The sequence below is a fragment of the Pipistrellus kuhlii genome, unplaced genomic scaffold, assembly GCF_014108245.1.
Source record: "Pipistrellus kuhlii isolate mPipKuh1 unplaced genomic scaffold, mPipKuh1.p scaffold_m20_p_7, whole genome shotgun sequence".
NCBI lineage: Eukaryota > Metazoa > Chordata > Mammalia > Chiroptera > Vespertilionidae > Pipistrellus > Pipistrellus kuhlii.
In genome coordinates this window covers 31375611-31396032 of record NW_023425573.1, presented here as the reverse complement: position 1 = coordinate 31396032, position 20422 = coordinate 31375611, and the positions used below count along the sequence as shown (strand labels likewise).

The 20422-nt window shown below is 36.4% G+C and overlaps 1 protein-coding gene across 4 annotated transcripts in view; it reads left to right on the top strand.

Moving 5' to 3' along the window:
• The first annotated feature begins 782 nt into the window (after positions 1-782).
• Positions 783-20422, top strand: part of DNAJC10 (DnaJ heat shock protein family (Hsp40) member C10) — a 33875-nt gene continuing 14235 nt past the window's right edge. The window contains exons 1-15 of one of the 4 annotated variants that reach the window (XM_036421440.2): positions 784-1003; positions 2420-2768; positions 4834-4999; positions 6943-6993; positions 8540-8622; positions 8860-8991; positions 9954-10047; positions 10785-10862; positions 12611-12654; positions 13126-13263; positions 14856-14945; positions 15792-15905; positions 16393-16507; positions 19779-19906; positions 20194-20310. In XM_036421440.2, coding sequence (XP_036277333.1) covers positions 2565-2768; positions 4834-4999; positions 6943-6993; positions 8540-8622; positions 8860-8991; positions 9954-10047; positions 10785-10862; positions 12611-12654; positions 13126-13263; positions 14856-14945; positions 15792-15905; positions 16393-16507; positions 19779-19906; positions 20194-20310 — 1554 coding nt within the window. In that variant the 5' untranslated portion in view covers positions 784-1003; positions 2420-2564. Of the gene's footprint in view, positions 1004-2419; positions 2769-4833; positions 5000-6942; positions 6994-8539; positions 8623-8859; positions 8992-9953; positions 10048-10784; positions 10863-12610; positions 12655-13125; positions 13264-14855; positions 14946-15791; positions 15906-16392; positions 16508-19778; positions 19907-20193; positions 20311-20422 lie in introns of those variants that run through there. The other 3 variants (XM_036421441.2, XM_036421442.2, XM_045575281.1) reach the window with 3 other exon arrangements.

Sequence of the window (20422 nt, the reverse complement as noted above, 5' to 3'; positions counted from 1 at the left end):
TTGAAGAAGGGAGAAAACTGGAATGATTCTTTGTGGCATTATACTAAAATTGGAAGTTTTGGTGTAAACTCGTAGTTTCATGTATATGTAAACATGAACTTATGTATGTGTGTGAGTGTTAATGCACATATATTCCCTACCTGCTTTCAAGGGAGGGAAAAAGAGGGGGGACAGGAGAGAGAGAGAAATATCAATTTGTTGTTCCACTTATTTATGCATTCATTGGTTAATTTTCATTGGTTGATTCTCCCATGTGCCCTGACCCGGGATTGTACCCACAACTTTGATGTATAGGAGCAAAGCTCTAACCAACTGAGCAACCCAGCCAGGGCCTAAGCTTTCCTTTTTTATTTATTTATTTATTTATTTTGCAAAATTTCCCTTCTGCCCACCCACCAAAACAATCCACTGCAGCCCTGCCTTCCCTTTAAGAAGGGGATCACAGGGAAATGGCAATCCCAGATGGCCCTTTGAGTTTCCCTGTTACCATAGCAACGGGCGCCGGAAGGGGCGGCCCCCGCTGTCCTGCGTCCGCCCGGCCCCCTCCACCCCCCCCCCCCCGCCCCCGGCAGCGCCAGTCCCACGAGTGCGGGGAGAGGCGTGCACTTTGCGGTTAGACAGCGTGTCCCTCAACTCCGGGTTGGAACCGGAGCCGGATTCCGCGCCGACCGCCACGTCAACCTAAGTACACACCGCCCTCCCCGCCCAGCCGCCGCCGCCCCAGGCCTGGGGCGGGTCCGCCCGGGCCGAGCCGTCCCCGCCTTCCCACAGTGCCCCGCGCCGCGGGCTCCGCCCCCGCCCGGAGCCTGGCGTGCGGAGCCGGCGGAAGGTGGCTGCGCGCAGCTCCCCGCGCGGCGCACCCTCCCCGTCCCGAGCCGGCGGCCGGCGGTCCGAGAGGGCGCGCCTCCCTCCGCACGCCCAGCACCGCGGCGCCCGGCCGGGAGGACCAGCCGAGGGGGCTGAGGACGGGGAGCAGCTGTGGAGGCCACCCCGCAGCGCCGAGGTGGGCACGGGCCGGCTGGGCCGCTCGGGAGGGAGGGCGGAACGGCCGTGCGCGCCGGGATTTGAACCCTCGTCGCCCGGCGGCGGCCGGGTCACTGTGTTCTTGCTCCCCGTCTGCCTCCATACTATTGCCTCCGCCGCCTTCCTCCCCGCCAGCCGTTCCCCCTTCTTGTTCCAGGTCCTCCCGTTAGCGTCCGTGACTCGGGCTCCTTCCTGCCTTTTCTGGCGGAGGCTCCGCACGCCGGCCACGGGGGACCGTCCCTGGAACCTATTGTCTCCATCTCCCCCTCTGTCCGCCTGCCGTCCGGGGCGGGGGCTGCCGCGCCCCGCGCCCCGCGCCCCGCGGCACACACCCGCCGGGCTGAGGTCGGAGAGCGTGTTCTCCGCTTTTTTCCTCCGTGTGTTCCCGTGTGGATATTTATTAGTACGTAAACCTCACTGTATTTTACAAAGGTGTCTTTTGGTGGCATGAAGAGGAGGGATTAGGAATGATGTACAGGTTAGGACAAAAACTATACATGGACATTTAGGATTCAATGCAGGGAGATCCTGAGGATGCTTAGGAAAGTTAGCTTTTTTTTCTAAGCATGATAAGATCTCTGGAAGCAAAGTTTATACACTTTTCCATGTGATCTGACCTCATTTTTCCCTCCGACACAGGTGAGCATGTCGATATAGCTGATTCCCTTCTTTTATTTGTGTTTCTGCCAAACGGAGACTTGGCAATCAAGTTACACCGTTAGCTTGGGGTTCTTCTCCTACTTTTGTAAAATAGTTTCTGCTTATATGTCATGTGAGCACCTTCTGGGAAAACGGCCTGCTATGTAAGTTGTCTGTCAGAGCAGTAAAAAGCCACTGCCTTTTGTAGAAGGGGTATATGGAAACACAGACCCGCTGGAAGGTACCTGTCCTTCTTTCCAGTCCCCCTCCCGCACCCAAAGGCTGTTCCCTACAAGTGAAATCTGATTAAAATGAAAACCGGATAGCTTTAAAGATGCGAAGAAGTAGCCAAAAAGGAAGTGGTATTACAAAAGGGCAAAGCTTAGAGCTGGGTAGAAGGAAGGAAACGGTGCCCTGGTTACCCCGCTCTCCCTCTCCACCCCACCCCTACCCCTCCTTGTATTCTGGTGCTGAACAGAACAAATTGCTGAGTTTATAAAATGTCCTGGCTAGCTATAACCACACACTAGCTTTCACTTTGTGCCTGCTGTCTCTTGGGTGATTTCACCAATCTGGATACCTGGATGTGGAAGCAGCAAAAAGGGGCCCCAAAATAATAGATCCCGGGATACTCCCTCTGCTTCACTCTTTAATGGAGATTGTATCGCTGACCACGTTATTGAATGAGTAGTGTTATTGCTGGGTTTGGGGTTGTTGTTTTTTAATGTATTTTAACTGCTTGGTTTTCTCCCTTTAGATTAACATTTGGAAGACAATGTTATGATCCTTGAGTCACCCGTGGAGTAATGTGGACAGAGGTTCTTGACCTTGCATGTTCTATCGCCCGGAACCAGCAGTGTGTATTAATGTTCACTTAAATCAGAACTTGTATAAGAAAAAGAATGGGAGTCTGGTTAAATAAAGATGACCGGGTTAGAGACTTGAAAAGGGTCATTCTCTGCTTTCTAATAGTGTATATGGCTGTGTTAGTGGACACAGATCAGGATTTTTACAGTTTACTTGGAGTATCCAAAACTGCAAGCAGTAGAGAAATAAGACAAGCTTTCAAGAAGTTAGCATTGAAGCTTCATCCTGATAAAAACCCGGTAGGTAAAATTTTTTTTTTTAACAGTCTCGTTAATGTATATTAGTAACTTGGGATATCTACTTAAATCATATGTGCTCAAAATGCTTAAGAACAATCACATGTTAAAAATTGTAATTCAACTTATATATTAAAAACATAGTAAGCAAAAGTCTGTTTAGAACAATATAAAGACATGTCAGTACCAAAAATGCAATTACCTCTTAATTTGAAAACTAAATTTCCAAAAGTTCTATTACAGATGTTAATTCCAAAGCAGACAGTGTCTGCAAAGTAGTTTTCTTAGTAGGGTAAGATCAAGTATTTTTTTTTTTTAATATTTTATTGATTTTGTACAGAGAGGAAGGGAGAGAGATAGAGAGTTAGAAACATCGATGAGAGAGAGTCATTGATCAGCTGCCTCTTGCACACCCCCTACTGGGGATCTGCCCGTAACCAAGGTACATGCCCTTGACCGGAATCGAACCCGGGACCTTTCAGTCCCCAAGCCGATGCTCTATCCATTGAGCCAAACCAGTCCCGACAAGATCAAGTATTTTAAAACAGTAAAAAAAAAATTATTTTCTTAGAAGTTAGAGAGTATGTCTTGGTAAAAATGGCATGCTATTAATAGCATGCTGTTACTATTTCACTATTTTCTCCCATACACAAGTTTAAGGCCAGAGTCAGGAAGTATTTTAAGTAAAACTTGAGAACAGCCAACTCCAGTTAATTCTAATAATAAATATTTGCTTACGTGTCCCATAATGTAATCTTTCAAAACTGAATTAATTTTAATTCTTATATGTCTATAATTCACCTAATTAATTTTGTTGAGGTTTGATACTCATCAAGGAGAGAGAGGGGTTCTAATTTTCTATTTTCTAGATAGAATTTTTTAAAGGATTATTTTATTTTGGTGGCATTAAGCTGAGCACTAGAATCAGTATTTTTCTAAAACTCTCATTACTTGGTAATCTTTCCCCAGAATCTGTATTCTGCTATTTTAACATGTTTTTATTGATTTTTAGATAGAGAGAAAGGGGGATGGAGAGAAACATCTTATCAGCTGCTTCCTGTATACCCCCTGCTGGGAATCAGCCTGAAATCCAGTCCTGGTCTGTGCCTTGACAAGGGAGTCACACTGGTGACTTCCTGGAGTGGAGGCCAATGCTAAATCCACTGAGCTCTACTGGCTGGACTGTGTTCTATTTATAGGATTTTTATTTTTCTTAGAAATTTCAGAATGCGATTTTTTTTGTTTATTTCCATATGAAAAATGGTTGATCTACAAGTAAGTATTATTTGGATGAAAGCATTCTTCAAAAACTAATTATTGAACCAGTAACAAATAAGGACTATTTCCAATCCAGTTTTAAATTGTTACTCTGATACTAGTTTTTATTTATTAGTAATTATCTGATGAATTGGGGCACGTACTTTTTATTTAGTTAATATATTAGTTTTGCCTCAAATGGCAAAATAACCTACAAATTTCTTTGTAATTGTGTTAGGGGCAACAGATAATACCTAACAATACAAAGGATTTTCAAGGGTTCATAAGTTGGCCTTTTCTCAGTTGCATTTCTTGGAAGTAATGACTTACATTGTATAATCACATCTATCAGACTTTTGAGGCATCAGTTCTCATTTTTCTTATACTTTTAAGATTCACATTCTTGCCGAAACTGTTTTTGGCTCAATGGGTAGAGCTTTGGCCTGCGGACTGAAAGGTCCCGGGTTCGATTCTGGTCAAGGGCATGTACCTTGGTTGCAGGCACATCCCCAGTTGGGGGTGTGCAGGAGGCAGCTGATCAATGTTCCTCTCTCGTTGTTTCTAACTTTCCCTCTCCCTTCCTCTCTGTAAAAAATTAATAAAATATATATATTTTTTAAAAAAGATTCACATTCTTTAAAAATCCTTCTTTATTTCCACCCATGATAACCCACTTCATATTGTACTACTACTCCTTATTTGAATATCTGTTCTCCCAAAAACCTTGGGATTAAATTAAATTTAGATATAGATTCTGAAGATACTTGATTATATATCTGAAATAAGTGTTATATCTAATATTTTTTAATAGAATAACCCAAATGCACATAGTGATTTTTTAAAAATAAATAGAGCGTATGAAGTACTCAAAGATGAAGATCTGCGGAAAAAGTATGACAAATACGGAGAAAAGGGACTTGCAGATAATCAAGAAGGAGGCCAGTATGAAAGCTGGAATTTTTATCGTTATGATTTTGGTAAGATAATATACCTTATGAAATGATTGTTTTTTATTTGGATAAATTTAGAAAATTAATTTTGTTTCATCACGTAGCTTATGTAGTTAATACGTTTTGCCTTGACTCTTTTTAATGTAACAGGAGTGTAATTCAAAAGAAAAATCAGGTGGTAGCTGAACAAATATGAAGGTATTTGGATCACAATCTTGTTAAATATTTGTAAAATAAGGTTTGCTCTTTAATTTAAAAATACTTACATTAGAAGTTAAATATTGAAGCTTTTCAAGATTTTTAGAACAAGCATCATATTTTCCAAGAAAAGCTATTAATAGTTTCTTTTAAGTTTAATAGTGGTCACTTCAGTAGAAATGCCATCTTGAATGTTGTACAGTGTTGACAGGAATAAGAAATGAGACAAGAGCAGAGATGGTAAACAAGTTTAAAAAATCAAGGGAAAGCCCAGCTGGCATGGCTCAGTGGTTGAGTGTCGACCTATGAACCAGGGAGTCACAGTTTGATTTCCCCACAGGGCACATGCCAGGTTGTGGGTTCAATCCCCACCGAGGGCTGTGTAGGAAGCAGCCAATCAGTGACTCTCTCATCATTGATGTTTCTCTCCCTCTCCATTCCTCTCTGAAATAAAATATATATATATGTATGTATGTGTATATATATATATATATATATATATATATATATATGTATTTTTTTTAAATCAAAGGAAAGTGAGAATAAGCAGGTATCAAGGCAAGAGGGAACTTTCAAGTACCTAATATTTCTCGTAAATCATTAACCTCAAATGTAGGCTAAGAATTGAAGTATGCCTTTATATTCAACTAAAGACTATTTTCAATTTATAACTATTATATATGTTTCTTAAGACTAACTTTCTTTTCAAAGTATTATTTTCAGGTATATCACTACAGCATGATAGCCTATTTCAGGTGTCAGCAATTTACATTTCACAGTCTAAATCTAGCCTGCCACCTATTTTTGTAAAGTTTTATTGAATACAGGCATACCTCATCTCATTGGGATTCACAGGTCTTGCGTTTTTTTACAAATTAAAGGCAAGACCGTCCACCAGCAAAAAGATTACACCTGCCTTTGATCCTGCCTTTATTGTGGTCTGGAACCAAAACACAGTATTTCTGAGCTATGCCCAAACAGTTAGGTTCATTTATTTATGCGTTATCCGTGGCTGCTTTCACACTTCAGGTGCAGGATTGAGTAGTCGTGACAGAAATTATATTTCCCACAAAGCCTGAAATAGTTACCAACTGGCCTCTATAAAAAAAGTTTGCTGACCCTTGGTCTATATCCATCACTAGTATTATTTGGATGTTTCATAATAGTGAGAAATTTTATTGCATTGATTTTTATTGTAAATAAAAATTTATATTTACTTAATAAGTTTGTCTCTACCTCTGTAAATATTTTAATTATAAAACTTTCAGCCATAGAATATAATTTTAAATGATGCCACTTATTAAAAACATATAACTGAAAAAATAAATGAGGACTGTAGTCTAGTTAACAGTAATGTACCAGTGCCAATTTCCTGGTTTGGATATTGTTCTAAAATTATATAACATGTTAACTAGGGGAAGCTTGGGGAAAAGATAAATGAGAGTCTGTACAACTATTTTAAAAGAAAAAGTTTTTAAAAAATAATAGGAATTTGCAGTGAAGATAAAATTTTGTGAATATTGGGAACCCAACAAACACACACACCTATGACAATCTAAATCAGAAACTTAATATCTCGATCACTCTTTAAAGGTATCACCAGCGGTTTTGTGTACTCTTGGTCTCTCAGTTTGTTGCATATTTTTCAACTTTGAGGTTTAGTAATCTGGTTTTTGATGATTAAAACAAAAGTAAGTAATCTATTTTAAGTGTGGCAATTTACTTTTATGATGAAGTTTTAATTTTATAATTTTTATGTACTTTTAATGTAGGTATTTATGATGATGATCCTGAAATCATAACATTGGAGAGAAGAGAATTTGGTAAGTTTATGGTATACAGTTATAATCAACTTTCCTTCCGTTGTCTTAATGAACTTTAATGACTTCACTGTGCAATAGCTACAATTATTCCTCACATTTTACAGCATCATATGAAATGAAACCTCTATGCCTCATATGAATTGAAACATCTATGCATGTGTGTTTGTGTATGATTGACACATTTGAAATTATAACCAAGATAATTTTATTCTACATCATTATTTTTTATATTATTAAAATATTTTTACAACATTTTAGATTATGTTAAGTGAAAAAGATCCTAAAACGAAATTGTATATGCAGTGTAATACAAATCATGCAAAAGGCCAAAGAACAATTGATAAAATTCTAAATTATACACCTTGTCTATAATGTATGGTGTTAAACTGTTCTTCTCATAGGTTTTTGTGTCTTGTAATTGAAATGTAGGTAAATATTGAGTCCTGCACATTTTACTAATTAACCTAAATCAGTTACACAATAGTATGCATGTTTTGATGTCTTAATATACTTCCTATAACTATGAAACTTTATTTAAAAATTCACTGATTTTGATGTGGAATTACATGAAAACTTTAGACAAAAGCAAATTGTCTTCACCTTTTTATCTTATAAATGTTACATTGTTAAAAATTTTAGATGAATAAATGTTGACTTACATAAAATTACTATATATATGAAAAATAGAAAATATGCTAATTAACTGGGATGCTGTAATGGGTTGACCCAACAGGAGGAGGTTGTACACGCAGTGTCAGGGGCAGGGTGGCAGGGCCTCTGCCTGCCTGCACTGGGGAGGTCCTGATCCGCAGAGGCCACTGCTGCTTCAGGGGCTGGAGAGGGAGGCAGGGCCCGGGGAGGGAGACAGGGCTGGACCAGCGACTTGAGGGTGGTTGCTGCTGAGCTATTTCGAATCACGTGCTGGGCTCCTAGTAATTATAATGTATAATATATTGTTGGCTAGACATTATGTGGTGTGCAAATCTATTATTTTACAAAATAAGTATTTTTTTTGAATTGTTAAAAATCTTGATACTTTTCAAATAATGGCAGTTTTTCACGGGAAATGTTTGAAGGCAAAGATTAAATTGAATCCCAGAGTCCTTACTACATCAAATAGACCTCTTATTCCATTCTTTCAGAATTTGAAATAACTGTCAGAATTGATTGGCTCCATGTTTACCTTATGCTGCAGATAGGAAAAGAGCTTAAAACTCAGTTCATTCTCTTACTGTTTTCTTCATTTCTCTCATCCATGAGCTTTGGGTGTTGCTTCCTTTCTTTTTACAGCTTCATGGTGAGATGGTATCAAGCAGTTCGAGGCTGCTGCTTGCACAAGTATGGCTTCGAAGAGTTTCTTTAAAAAGGTATTATTTGACAGTTGAAGTACATTTTCTTACAGAAAAAAATTGTACAGAAAGTTATTGGTGAAGGCAGTATGAAAGATGTATGACTTTCTTTCTGATCTCAACAAAAAATTTTTAACCCAACTATGCACAAACCTCAGTGACTAGTTCTAAGTTGTTTTGGTTTCATATACTTTCAGATGCTGCTGTTAATTCTGGAGAGCTGTGGTTTGTGAACTTCTACTCCGCAGGCTGTTCACACTGCCATGACTTAGCTCCTACGGTATGTATTTTTTACATCCCAATTACTAAAGTTTTACTATTTCTAATTGATCTGTTATTTGAGTTTTTTAATATATTGGAATTTTCCTATTAATGGCAATTTTATCTATCAGTAGTGATTATGTATGTTCACATATTTGTGGTTTTATTTGCTAAAAATAGTCTTTTAAGTATTTATAGCTTGAAGAATGCTCAAGAGAAGTGTCCAGAGAAATAGTTGTTTCCTTTTTTCTCGTAGTGGAGAGACTTTGCTAAGGAAGTGGATGGGTTACTTCGAATTGGAGCCGTTAACTGTGGCGATGATAGAATGCTTTGCCGAATGAAAGGAGTGAACAGTTATCCCAGCCTCTTCATATTTAGGTCTGGAATGGTAAGGGATAAAGTTAGCATTTTTTAAACTTGGGGAACTTTATGATAAGGAAAATACTAGAGAAAGTACAGTATGAGAACTTATAGAATGCTTTGATATTTAAGTTTTATTTTAGGTACTAACCCATCTCTAGTCATAATGAACATTTTGAGTATTACAAATACTTTTAGATACCATTACAGTTGACTTGGAATAATAACATAGAGGTTAGTGGCACCTATAAAAAAAATGCGAAGCCTGACTGGTGTGGCTCAGTGGTTGAGTGTCGACCTATGAACCACAGGTCATGGTTTGATTCCTGGTTAGGGCACATGCCCATCCCCAGTAGGAGATGTGCAGGTGGCAGCTGGTCCATGATTCTCATCATTGATGTTTCTCTCTCCCTCTCCCTTCCTCTCTGATATCAATAAAACAAAAACAAATTTTTTTTTAAATGTGTGTAACTCAAGTGAGCGGTCTGCATACACAAATTCCCAATCTCCAGTCGACCCTTCACAGTAGTTTGAACATCAGACAGTTAAAAACTGGGCCATTTGAAAAATTCCAAGTATAAGTGGACCTGGGCAGTTCAATCCACATAATTAAATGGTCAAATGATGACTTTCAAAATTAAATGTTCGCCAATTTCTGTTTCTTAACATAGTATAACCAATATGCATATTCTACTTTATAGTTTACAGAGTATTTTCAGGTATTGTCTCATTGAATATAAAATTCTGATGTCCTTTTTCCCCCCAGTTTTAAGTGATAAAACTGAAACAAAAATCATAAATAATATTAAAAATGTCTTCCTTGAATTCTATACAATCAAGATTTTCAGCATATCAGTTGGAAATACGTTGTATGTTAAGAGACATCTTACTGTATTTTTTAAAATAATGTAGAATCAAAAGTATTCTTTATAGTGGCGTTTTTAAAAGAAAAAGTAAGCATATTTCCCTTTTTATTAAAAAAAACAATAGGCTGCAGTGAAATACCATGGTGACAGATCAAAGGACAGTTTAGTGAGCTTTGCCATGCAGCATGTCAGAAGCACTGTGACAGAATTGTGGGCAGGTAATTTTATTTTCTTAATTTGCTTGATTTTTAAGGATACTTTGAAATTTATATTTTAAGTTTTTCAGCGGCAGTATTAATATTTTGGTCATAATATTAAAATTTTAAAGTACTTTTTTGATGCTTTTAGAAGGGAATTGTGTCTTTTGTTCTGACCACTACTAAATAGTAGGCATTTAACAAATGAATTGTATGTGTACAGAAACTAAAGCAATTAAGATATGGGAAATAGATGTGAGGTGGGGCTAGAGCAGCATTTCTCAACCTTTCTAATGCCTCAACACTTTAATACAGTTCTCATGTTGTGGTGACCTCCAACCATAAAATTATTTCGTTGCTACTTCGTAACTGTAATTTTGCTACTGTTAATGAATTGTAATGTAAATATATTTGTTTTCCAATGGTCTTTACATTCAGGAACAGTAGCAAAATTTGGGGAACTGGCAGTATTTCATGACTCTTAACAGGAGGATGTGTAATGCATGGGAAGGAATATGGCTGGCTGATGGGGTAGATATTACCAATTTGAGCTTCCTGGTGAAATAATGAATTTACATTTTATGTGTTGGGGAAAAAATGGAGCACTGGTGAATGAATTTTACAAACTCATTTTTAGAAAATCCTCTCTACTCAGAATGGATTGGAAGAGGGTGAAATTAGGAGAGGGGAAAAAAGCATTTAGAAAACTGTTTTCATTATTAACAAGTGATCAGAAATTTGCTTTATTTTCTTTTAAGGAAATTTTGTTAATGCCATACAAACTGCTTTTGCCTCTGGTATTGGCTGGCTGATAACGTTTTGTTCCGAAGGAGGAGGTAAGTTATTCATTATTTTATTATGAAGAGACTGTGACATATAATTTTTAAATGACAATCTTTTTTTACTTTTTCAGCTTTATTAAGATATAATTAAATAGCATTGTGTAACTTGAAGGTGTTCAACATGTTGATTTGATACATTTAACAAAATGATTACCACCGTAGCATTAGCTACCATCTCCATCTTGTTAAATAATTGCCATGATGTACTCTCTGAGCAACTTTCAAGCATATAGTAAACTATTGTTAGCTATAATCATTATATGTTGTACATTAGATCCTCAAGACTTGCTAATCTTATAACTGGAAGTATGTACCCTTAGACTAGGTGACTATCTTGAGTATGCTACTATAATTGATTGTTCACTTCAAACTACAATTTATATACAAGGTTGTAATTTTTTACTTAAGAAATATTTTTATTTCTATTTTACACATAAAAAGTTTTTAAAGTATTGTTTATGGTTTCTGTTCAGTGGGCAAATTTTCAGCCTAATTATATTTACAGTAAATGGTATGTTCAGATAGTCACAGATGTACATATTTATCAGTTTGCAAAAATAGTCATTTACAGATACAGTCCTCTCAAAATAATAATTTTTGGAGTTATTGACTTTACCTCATACTTATACATATAAATATGTGTACATGTTTACCTTATATTTTTGAAGATGACAACTTCCTATTTATAGGAACCTTTCCCTCTGTAGATTAAGGTGAAAATACCCTACCTGTCAAACCACAAACTGTAAAATGTATTTAAGCAATTTGATTGGTTAAAAATTGGTCCCAGTATTACAAAATATTCTAATTCAGCCCTTGGCATGGCTCAGTGGTTGAGTGTTGACCTATGAACTAGGTCACAGTTTGATTCCAGGTCAGGCCACATGCTCAGGTTGCTGGCTCCATCCCCAGTAGGGGATATACAGGAGGCAGCCAATCCATCTCTTGTCATTGATGTTTCTGTCTCTACCTCACTCTCCCTTTCTCTCTGGAATCAATAAAAATATTTTAAAAGAAAAGAAATACTCTGATTCATTAATATTTTTTCATATGTTTAATCCCAACATGAATCTTTTCCTGAAACTTAATCTCATAGTCTTTATGCTGCCATGTTAAGGAGGTATTGCCTTGAAAATAAAATCACCCTTAAATTTAGTCCATCCTTGAGGAGTTTATTCATTTTGGCCTAATGTACAAATTTTTGTCCATTTATTTACACATGAAAAAAACTCTTAAAATTAGAGATTCTACATATCTCTGTAGGCTCTGTGATGCTATAGGCTCCCTTCAAAGTTATCTCATTTAGTGTTAGTATTTATATTTACAGAACTTTTATAAAAATAATGAAGAGGCTATTTTATCTTATTTTAAGGATTTTTTACATAATTTTTATTTAAAAAAAGTTTATTACATGTTATTTCTCCACAGTTGTGAGATATCTAAGGTAAAGGGAATTATTGATCAGAGAAATTTGAGAGTCAGATCCTAAAGGAATGCTTGAGAGAAAATTACCCCTTTTCTCTTTAGCTGGAAATCCTAGGTATCTAAGGGGAATAAAAGAATGAGTGAGTGAGAGTGGTAATGTGTATGTAGAATGAAACTTTGACCGCAGCAGTTATCTAGTGAATAAAGATTTCAGTATTTACCAATAGAGCTCAAATAACTGCCTTAGAATCAGCATGATAGCTTTGTGAAAAGGCAATGGAGGTATACACTCAAAAGAGCTATTTTTTTCCTTCCAGATTGTTTGACTTCACAGACACGTCTCAGGCTTAGTGGCATGTTGGTAAGCACGAATTATTTTGTAAGACTACTAGCATATAGCCATGTCAAAAAATAAAAAAACACCACACACACACATTTAAAAATGGATTCTAGATATTGTCTTTGGTAGTTTTTTGAACATTTAACTTGCTTATTTGTAACCTTTCTTATTTTCTGATAAATGTAGTCATAGTTGTAGGTTTCTAATAATGAACTGTTTTCAGTCATTTTGGCATGTGGTGCTTTCATTGTCGTTCACTACTAAGTATTCTTTAATTATGAAGTCTTTTTTAACCAGCGTTATATATCAGTGTTTTTATCATTTCCAAACTTCATTGTTTTGTTTGTTATTTTGTTATTTAGTTAGCTCGCATCATACAATGTTTGGGTAAGTAGTCTTTGTTTTTGATACTTTGTTGTTGAAGCTCCCTTTGTGGGGAAACTTGGTCTTCCATTTGGCCTTTGTTTTTATTGTTTTTTCTTTCTATTTTAGGATGGTCTTGTTAATGTAGGATGGATGGACTGTGCCACCCAGGCCAACCTTTGTACAAGTTTGGATATAACAACAAGTTCTACCGCCTATTTTCCTCCTGGAGCCACTTTAAATGACAAAGAGAAAAGCAGTGTTTTGGTATGACTCATTTTTATTTCTTTGAATGCACACACTTAAATATGTTGTTTGTAATCAAAGAATAAGAAAATGAATCAGTTTATATCATCTGAATTTGGAACGTTTAATAATCTAGAACAAATTTAATTTCTGGGATTCTGTTTAATACATTCTTCCGTTTATAAAGTCTGTTATAAGAATTATTTTTAACTGATATAAACTATTATATTAATATTTTCAAACCCCAAAGGTATGGAATACATTCTTAGGTTAAATGAATTTTCATTAGTTTCCATTTATTTATATATTTTCTGATGTTAAAATACAGGTCATTGGTCGGTTTGGCTGGAACCCAGTATTTATTTTTTTAAGCACCTGTTAGATTCTGGTGTAAACTCAGCGCAGAGGTCTACTGGTATGGTTCACTCTCTACTTTTAAGAATGAAGAAATTGAGGGTCAAGCTAGTTATCAAGGAGTTGAGATATAAATAATGAGATATCAGACAAGTTTCTAAGAAACTCCAAAAGAAAAGACTCAAATAAAAAATTAACTTTCTTAATTTTCTTTTCTGTAAATTCTTTTTTTGATGTTGATAAACAGACATATTCATTACAGAAATTTATATATAGTAAAGAAATGTTTAAAAAAAAGATGTAAAATTCACTGAAACCAAATTACCAATAGACCAGTACCGTCAAATTTTGGTGACTATCCTTCCAGATCTCTGCTTAGGTGTGCATACAATTAGGACTTGGTGCTGACAACTCTTCGGTTTTTTCTGTGGCCTAGGTCTCTGCCCTCCACTCCAGACTGCATTCTACTGCTGCACTCTTTATTATAGTAACAGCTGCTTCATTGAGAATTAGGCCACCGGATAGTTCTGTGAGAAAAATATGCTAAGGATGAAATATGGGCAGAAGTAAAGGAGATGTGTTAGAAGGAAGGTGTGGCTTCTTCAGTTATTTGTTTGTGTTTTAAATGAGACCTAGATCTAAAACACATTTAAAATAAGATCTTTACCAGTATAAATTTACTCTGCAAAACTCATAGGTAGTTTGGTTTTTTGAACATTATTTCTAAAAACCTCTATAATGTGCCTTTTCATTTTCTAGTTATAAGTTCTTAATTCCTATTGATTATTGATTGGGGTATGAAGTGTCATGGATCATCAAATACTCTCTAGTGTTTTAACAATTCTTAAATAATGGGTAAAACATTGGCGTCCTGTATGAAACATGGTTAGCATTAACATTGAACTGAACATAAGATAGCACTTTCCTCATGATGCAGTTACTCCAGGATGTGGTGGGGATTATTGTAGAACACACAGAACAGTTAATGGACAAGTCCAGGCAACAAAACACCTAATAATGAAATTTGTCTTACATAACTTTTTTTTAAAAACAACAACCCAGTTATACAATTTTTAATAATTGCCAAAATATAATACTTTTTTTTTTAAAGATAACATTTAGAATAAACAGCCTGAAAACTATTTAACTTCTGTGACTTTTTTCCTTAAAAGTTCTTCTGTGGAAACAACAACAAAAAAGACACTAAAGTAGATGGATGTTGACTTAAAAAAAATTACAATATGATTCTCTTATTCTAGTTTCTTAATTCATTGGATGCTAAAGAAATATATTTGGAAATAATGCATAATCTTCCAGATTTTGAACTACTTTCGGCAGACACACTAGAGGTAATATTTTTATAATGATAAATAACATTGCTAACATTTCAAGTCTTAATAGTTTAGCCAACATTTGATTTATTCATCACTAGAGAGAAAGTACGTAGTAGTTTCAAAGGATTATATATCAGTCAATTTTAGGTTAAACTCCAGTTGCTGGAGCTGCTGGTGGCACAGGGAGGATCTGTAGTTTTGTAAAACTTAACCAGTCCTGCCGGGACCGGTTTGGCTCAGTGGATAGAGCGTCGGCCTGCGGACTGAAAGGTCCCGGTTACGATTCCGGTCAAGGGTATGTACCTTGGTTGCGGGCACATCCCCTGTGGGGGGTGTGCAAGAGGCGGCTGGTCGATGTTTCTCTCCCATCGATGTTTCTAACTCTGTCCTTCTCAATTCCTCTGTGTAAAATCAATAAAATATATTTTTAAAAAAAAACAAAAAAAAACTTAACCAGTCCTAAAGGGCTTCAGGAATGTCATAAAAGCAAGATTTTGATCACAAAGCCACTTTGGATCCGATTTGAAACTTTATGTTCTTGCTTACAGAACTATTTATATTATTCAGTGAGTAATTAAGAAGCAGCTTCTGAAATACTTATAGTAGAATCAATTGTCTACTTTAACATTTTAAAATGTAGTGACTTTTATCCTTCCGTAATCTTATATAATTGATTTACATGGCATTATCCCAAATAAACTACAAAATAAAATATGGATGTGCCTGAATTTTTGACATTATTTTGAAGTAATAGTTAGGATTATTAAAATTAACTATAAGAAAATAAAAAGAAATATTAGAACTCAGAAATATTTACTTCCTGTCTCACATTTCTTTTTAACTTTTTAAATTACTTTTAAGGATCGTTTGGCTCATCATCGATGGCTCTTATTTTTTCATTTTGGAAAAAATGGAAATTCAAATGATCCTGAGTTGAAGAAACTAAAGACTCTACTTAAAAATGAACATATTCAAGTAAGAAAAATGTCTTCTGCCCAGCTTTCTGCTACTATGTTTTCTTATTAATTTAATACATGAAGTTATATTTTAAATAACTGGTTTTCTTCCACAATGTATGAAAATGTCAGCCTTTTTCTTTATTATCTGCTTCTGGGGTCTCACATGAAAAGGTTTCTTTCTCCCCACCTCAAGATTATATAAATATTCTCTACATTTTTAGAAGGGTGGCTTTCTTAAACTTTATATTATCTTGGAAATTTCTTGTCAGGTTTGTTAACTTTCTGGGAGTTTTTTTTTGTGTGTGTGTGTGTGTGTGTGTGTGTGTGTGTGTGTGTGTTTTAGTGTTAAATGTAAATTATTTTTATCTCTCTTATTTATAGCCTATTAACTTCTGTTTAGAAACTTGTTAAAGCAATGTCATTTTGTGATTACCCTTATGAATGTTTAATTGATTGGATAAGATTTCATTTTCATCTAATTAAACTTTCTCTTTCTGCTTTAGATTGGCAAGTTTGACTGTTCTTCTGCACCAGATATCTGTAGCAATCTCTATGTTTTTCAACCATGTCTAGCAGTATTTAAAGGACGAGGAACCAAAGAATATGAAATTCATCATGGTAAGGAGAAAAAAATGATAAAAATGTAACCTCATTTTCAAATAGTACAGGCATAGAGATATTGTGGGTTGGGTTCCCGATCACCACAATAAAAAAAAAAATTGAAACCTTTTTGATTGTTGGAGGTTCTTGCCTTCATTTTGTAAAAATGCAACATCTGCCAGGACCAGTTTGGCTCAGTGGATAGAGCGTCGGCCTGCGGACTGAAAGGTCCCGGGTTCGATTCTGGTCAAGGGCGTGTACCTTGGTTGTGGGCACATCCCCAGTAGGGGGTGTGCAAGAGGCAGCTGATCGATGATTCTCTCTCATCTATGTTTCTAACTCTCTATCCCTCTCTCTTCCTCTCTGTAAAAAATCAATAAAATATGTATTTTTAAAAAAAAATGCAACATCTGTGCCTGGCCAGCATGGCTCAGTGGTTGTTGAGCAGAGACCGATGATCCAGGAGGTCACGGTTTGATTCCCGGTCAGGGCACATTGCCTGGGTTGCGGCCTCAAATCCCCAGAGTGGGGCATGCAAGAAGCAGCCAATTGATGATTCTCATCATTAATGTTTCTCTCTCTCTCTCTTTTCTCTGAAATCTATAAATTAATATACTTTTAAAACAACATCTGTGATACGCAATAAAGCAAAGCCCAATGAAACAAGGTTTGACTATAATTTTTAATTTTATTTTTTACCTTGTATTATATGGACACATGTATAATTTATCTTAATAAATTTGTTTCTTGTGAGGAAAGACATTTTTAACTATGTTTAGTTATTTTATACTCTTGACTGTTGATCAGTGTTTCAGCAAGAACTGTTGTGACAGGTTAGGCTAGGGGGGAATTTAAGGATCTTGCTTGTTGACCAAAGTAGCATCTATAGTGTTCATTCCAGTTTACCAAATGTAGCATCTCAACCATTATGAGTAATTTTCAGACATTCTTTTAGATGTTTCCTCCACTAGACTACCAAGCATCTCCATTGACTGCTTTGTCATCTTCCTTGAATTTATAATCACATTTATAATATAATTTATAATTACATTACAGCTTGTTTGGGACTGCAGCTCTACATTCATGTAAGCAAAGTTCCAGTTCCTAGGGTTTGGGATGCATCACAGTCTCTCTCCTGAAAAGGTGAAATGTAGCAAGAGACAAGCAAACTACTAACTATCACAGTGAATAACAGATACTAACATTGTGCCTGTGTTAGGTGTTAGGAATGCAAAGTTGTAAGACATGGACTTGACTGTCAAGAAGCTTAAAATCTCTAGTACAAGTGAGAAGAAAGAGATCTATAAGCAAATATGAAAAACAATGTAATAGTCATTATGTATAAATTAATAAAATCAAAGAGACTTTTGCATAGTATAAGTTAAGAGGTGATATTTGAATTCAGGTGGCATTTGAATGCTCAGTTTCCCAAAGCAAATACAGAAGAATGAGAAGTGAGTCCCTTTAGGCCAGGAGTCCTCAAACTTTTTAAAATGGGGGCCAGATCACGGTCCCTCAGAGAGCTGGAGGGCCGGACTATATGAACTACTAATTCCTACTGTAACACCTCAGCTGCGCTCACTGCCCAAAAAACCTGGCGGGCCGGATCAGACTCCTCTGCGGGCCGCATGTGGCCCGCGGGCCGTAGTTTGAAGACGCCTGCTTTAGGCCATAGGAACTGTGTGAACAAAGGCTTGCTTGGCAAGGTAACCAGTAGGAACGACTGTTTATTCTGTACTTTTTTATGGCAAACATTTTTCTAAAGATTTTGCATACTTACGTATTTTCATTTTTTATCTTCACAACAGTCCTGCAAGGGAGAAAATTGAGGCTCAGAAAGGCTAAGTAACTTTGCCTATGGCAAAAACCAGTAATTGGTCAAGTAGATTTTGTATTCAAATACAATTGTCTCCAAAGCGTAGGCTTATAGTTCACTAAATGCTACCTCCTTAAAGTGCTAGAAATGACCAGGTTTTAATAATGGAGTTCTGTTCTTTTTTTTACCTCTGAAATATTTATGACTCCTCTTCATTTCTGTGCTTGCTGCCTTATTTCAGATCTGCCAGAGAACCAACTCCACCATGTAATAATTACAAGAGTTCCGTCAAAAGGTTGATGGGACTTGGGGGGCTCAACAAGGGTGAGCCACATAAGTAATTTACCTGTTGGAAAAGGCTAAGGCACTTCCCCCAAACCTGAATAGGATTATTGTTAGCTGCCAGACAGCTCAGGGCATTTTATTGCTCCTGTTGGCCAAACACCTGAACAGCTGTAGGCTATTCCCCAAACTGATAATGCTTCTGTATCCTTTGATAACTTACCCTTTGAAGTGTTTATTTCCACCTTGCCTTGGGACAAATTGTGTTAGAATAAAAGCACCAGTCCTTGGTCAAGGTAAGTGTCTTTAGTTCCTTTTAGCTGAAGCTCCTCTGACCCCCAGTGCCTTTCAAAACTATCTTTCATCCTTAATCGTCTACGTGTAGCCGTTTCTCCAGAATGCTAAACCCTTTGTAAGGCTAGGAAAAGAACTCCAGCACAGATCCATCATGTACTATATCATCCTCTGATAGTTTTCCATTTCATAGCCTTTCTTCTTTATTGTTGGTTATTGGTTTTATTTGCATTTATTGCCCTAGAATAGTGGTTGGCAATGTTGAGATTTCTTTTGAGAGCCAAATTTTTTAACCTTAAACTTCTTCTAATGCCACTTCTTCAAAATAGACTCACCCACACCGTGGTATTTTGTGGAAGAGCCACACTCAAGGGGCCAAAGAGCTGCATGTGGTTCACGAGTCACAGTTTGCTGACCACGACCCTAGAATATCTAAAACATTCTCATGTCACTTTTCTGCCTTGACTGCTGATTTCTTTTAAAATAAAGTTCAGATTTCTTAGCATAGAAGCAATGACTTTGTCTGTTTTGCTTACCACTCTTATTTCCAGCACCAAGAATGGTTGGTAAATTAACAATATACATTCACAATCTGCCTCTGATGGCTCTTTCAGCCTCATCTGTACCCTTCCAAATGTAGCTCCAGCTACTTGTGGATCCATGAAAATATGTTCTTCCACACCTCTGTGCCTCCATATAAAATTTTTCTTCCTCCTGCATTGTAATCATTCCTTCTTGCTCTTCCAAATACAGGGGTGGGTAGGTTTATACTTGTGAGTATATGAAACAGAGTTTATTCTTGTATTATTTACTAATATATTAATTTCCGTACAAACGTGTTTTTATAGATAAAAGGCAGAATATGGATTTTAACTTTTCTCTTACTCAATTTCAAAGGGAAGAAGATTCTCTATGATATACTTGCCTTTGCCAAAGAAAGTGTTCATTCTCATGTTACCACACTTGGACCTCAAAATTTTCCTGCCAATGACAAAGAACCATGGCTTGTTGATTTCTTTGCCCCTGTAAGTTATTTTTATCTGTCAAAATTGAATATTGTCAGATTTTCTTTTGTTACAGCAAAAAGACATTTTCTAGATAACCTTGAATCATGGATACGGTTTGGCTACAACCACATATTGTATCTAAGAGAGCACTGATGTACTTCCCTCTAAGGATTAAGTATATACAAGCATAAGATTTGCAACTAAGTGTCGTTTGTCTTTTTTAAATTGCTTGTTGGAAAAATTATGTAAGTTTTTGTTATTCATTTTATTTGGCTCAGTACTTATGAATATTTTTTCTTTTGTAGTGGTGTCCACCATGTCGAGCTTTATTGCCAGAGTTGCGAAAAGCATCAAAGCATCTTTATGGTCAGCTTAAATTTGGTACACTAGATTGTACAGTTCATGAGGGACTTTGTAACATGGTAAGGCAAAGTATTAAAAGTGTTTTTTAATTAATCTGATATTAAAATAACCTTTTCAAAAATACATCTACATTTAGAATAGTAATTGTTTAAACCAATAACTTCAACAAAT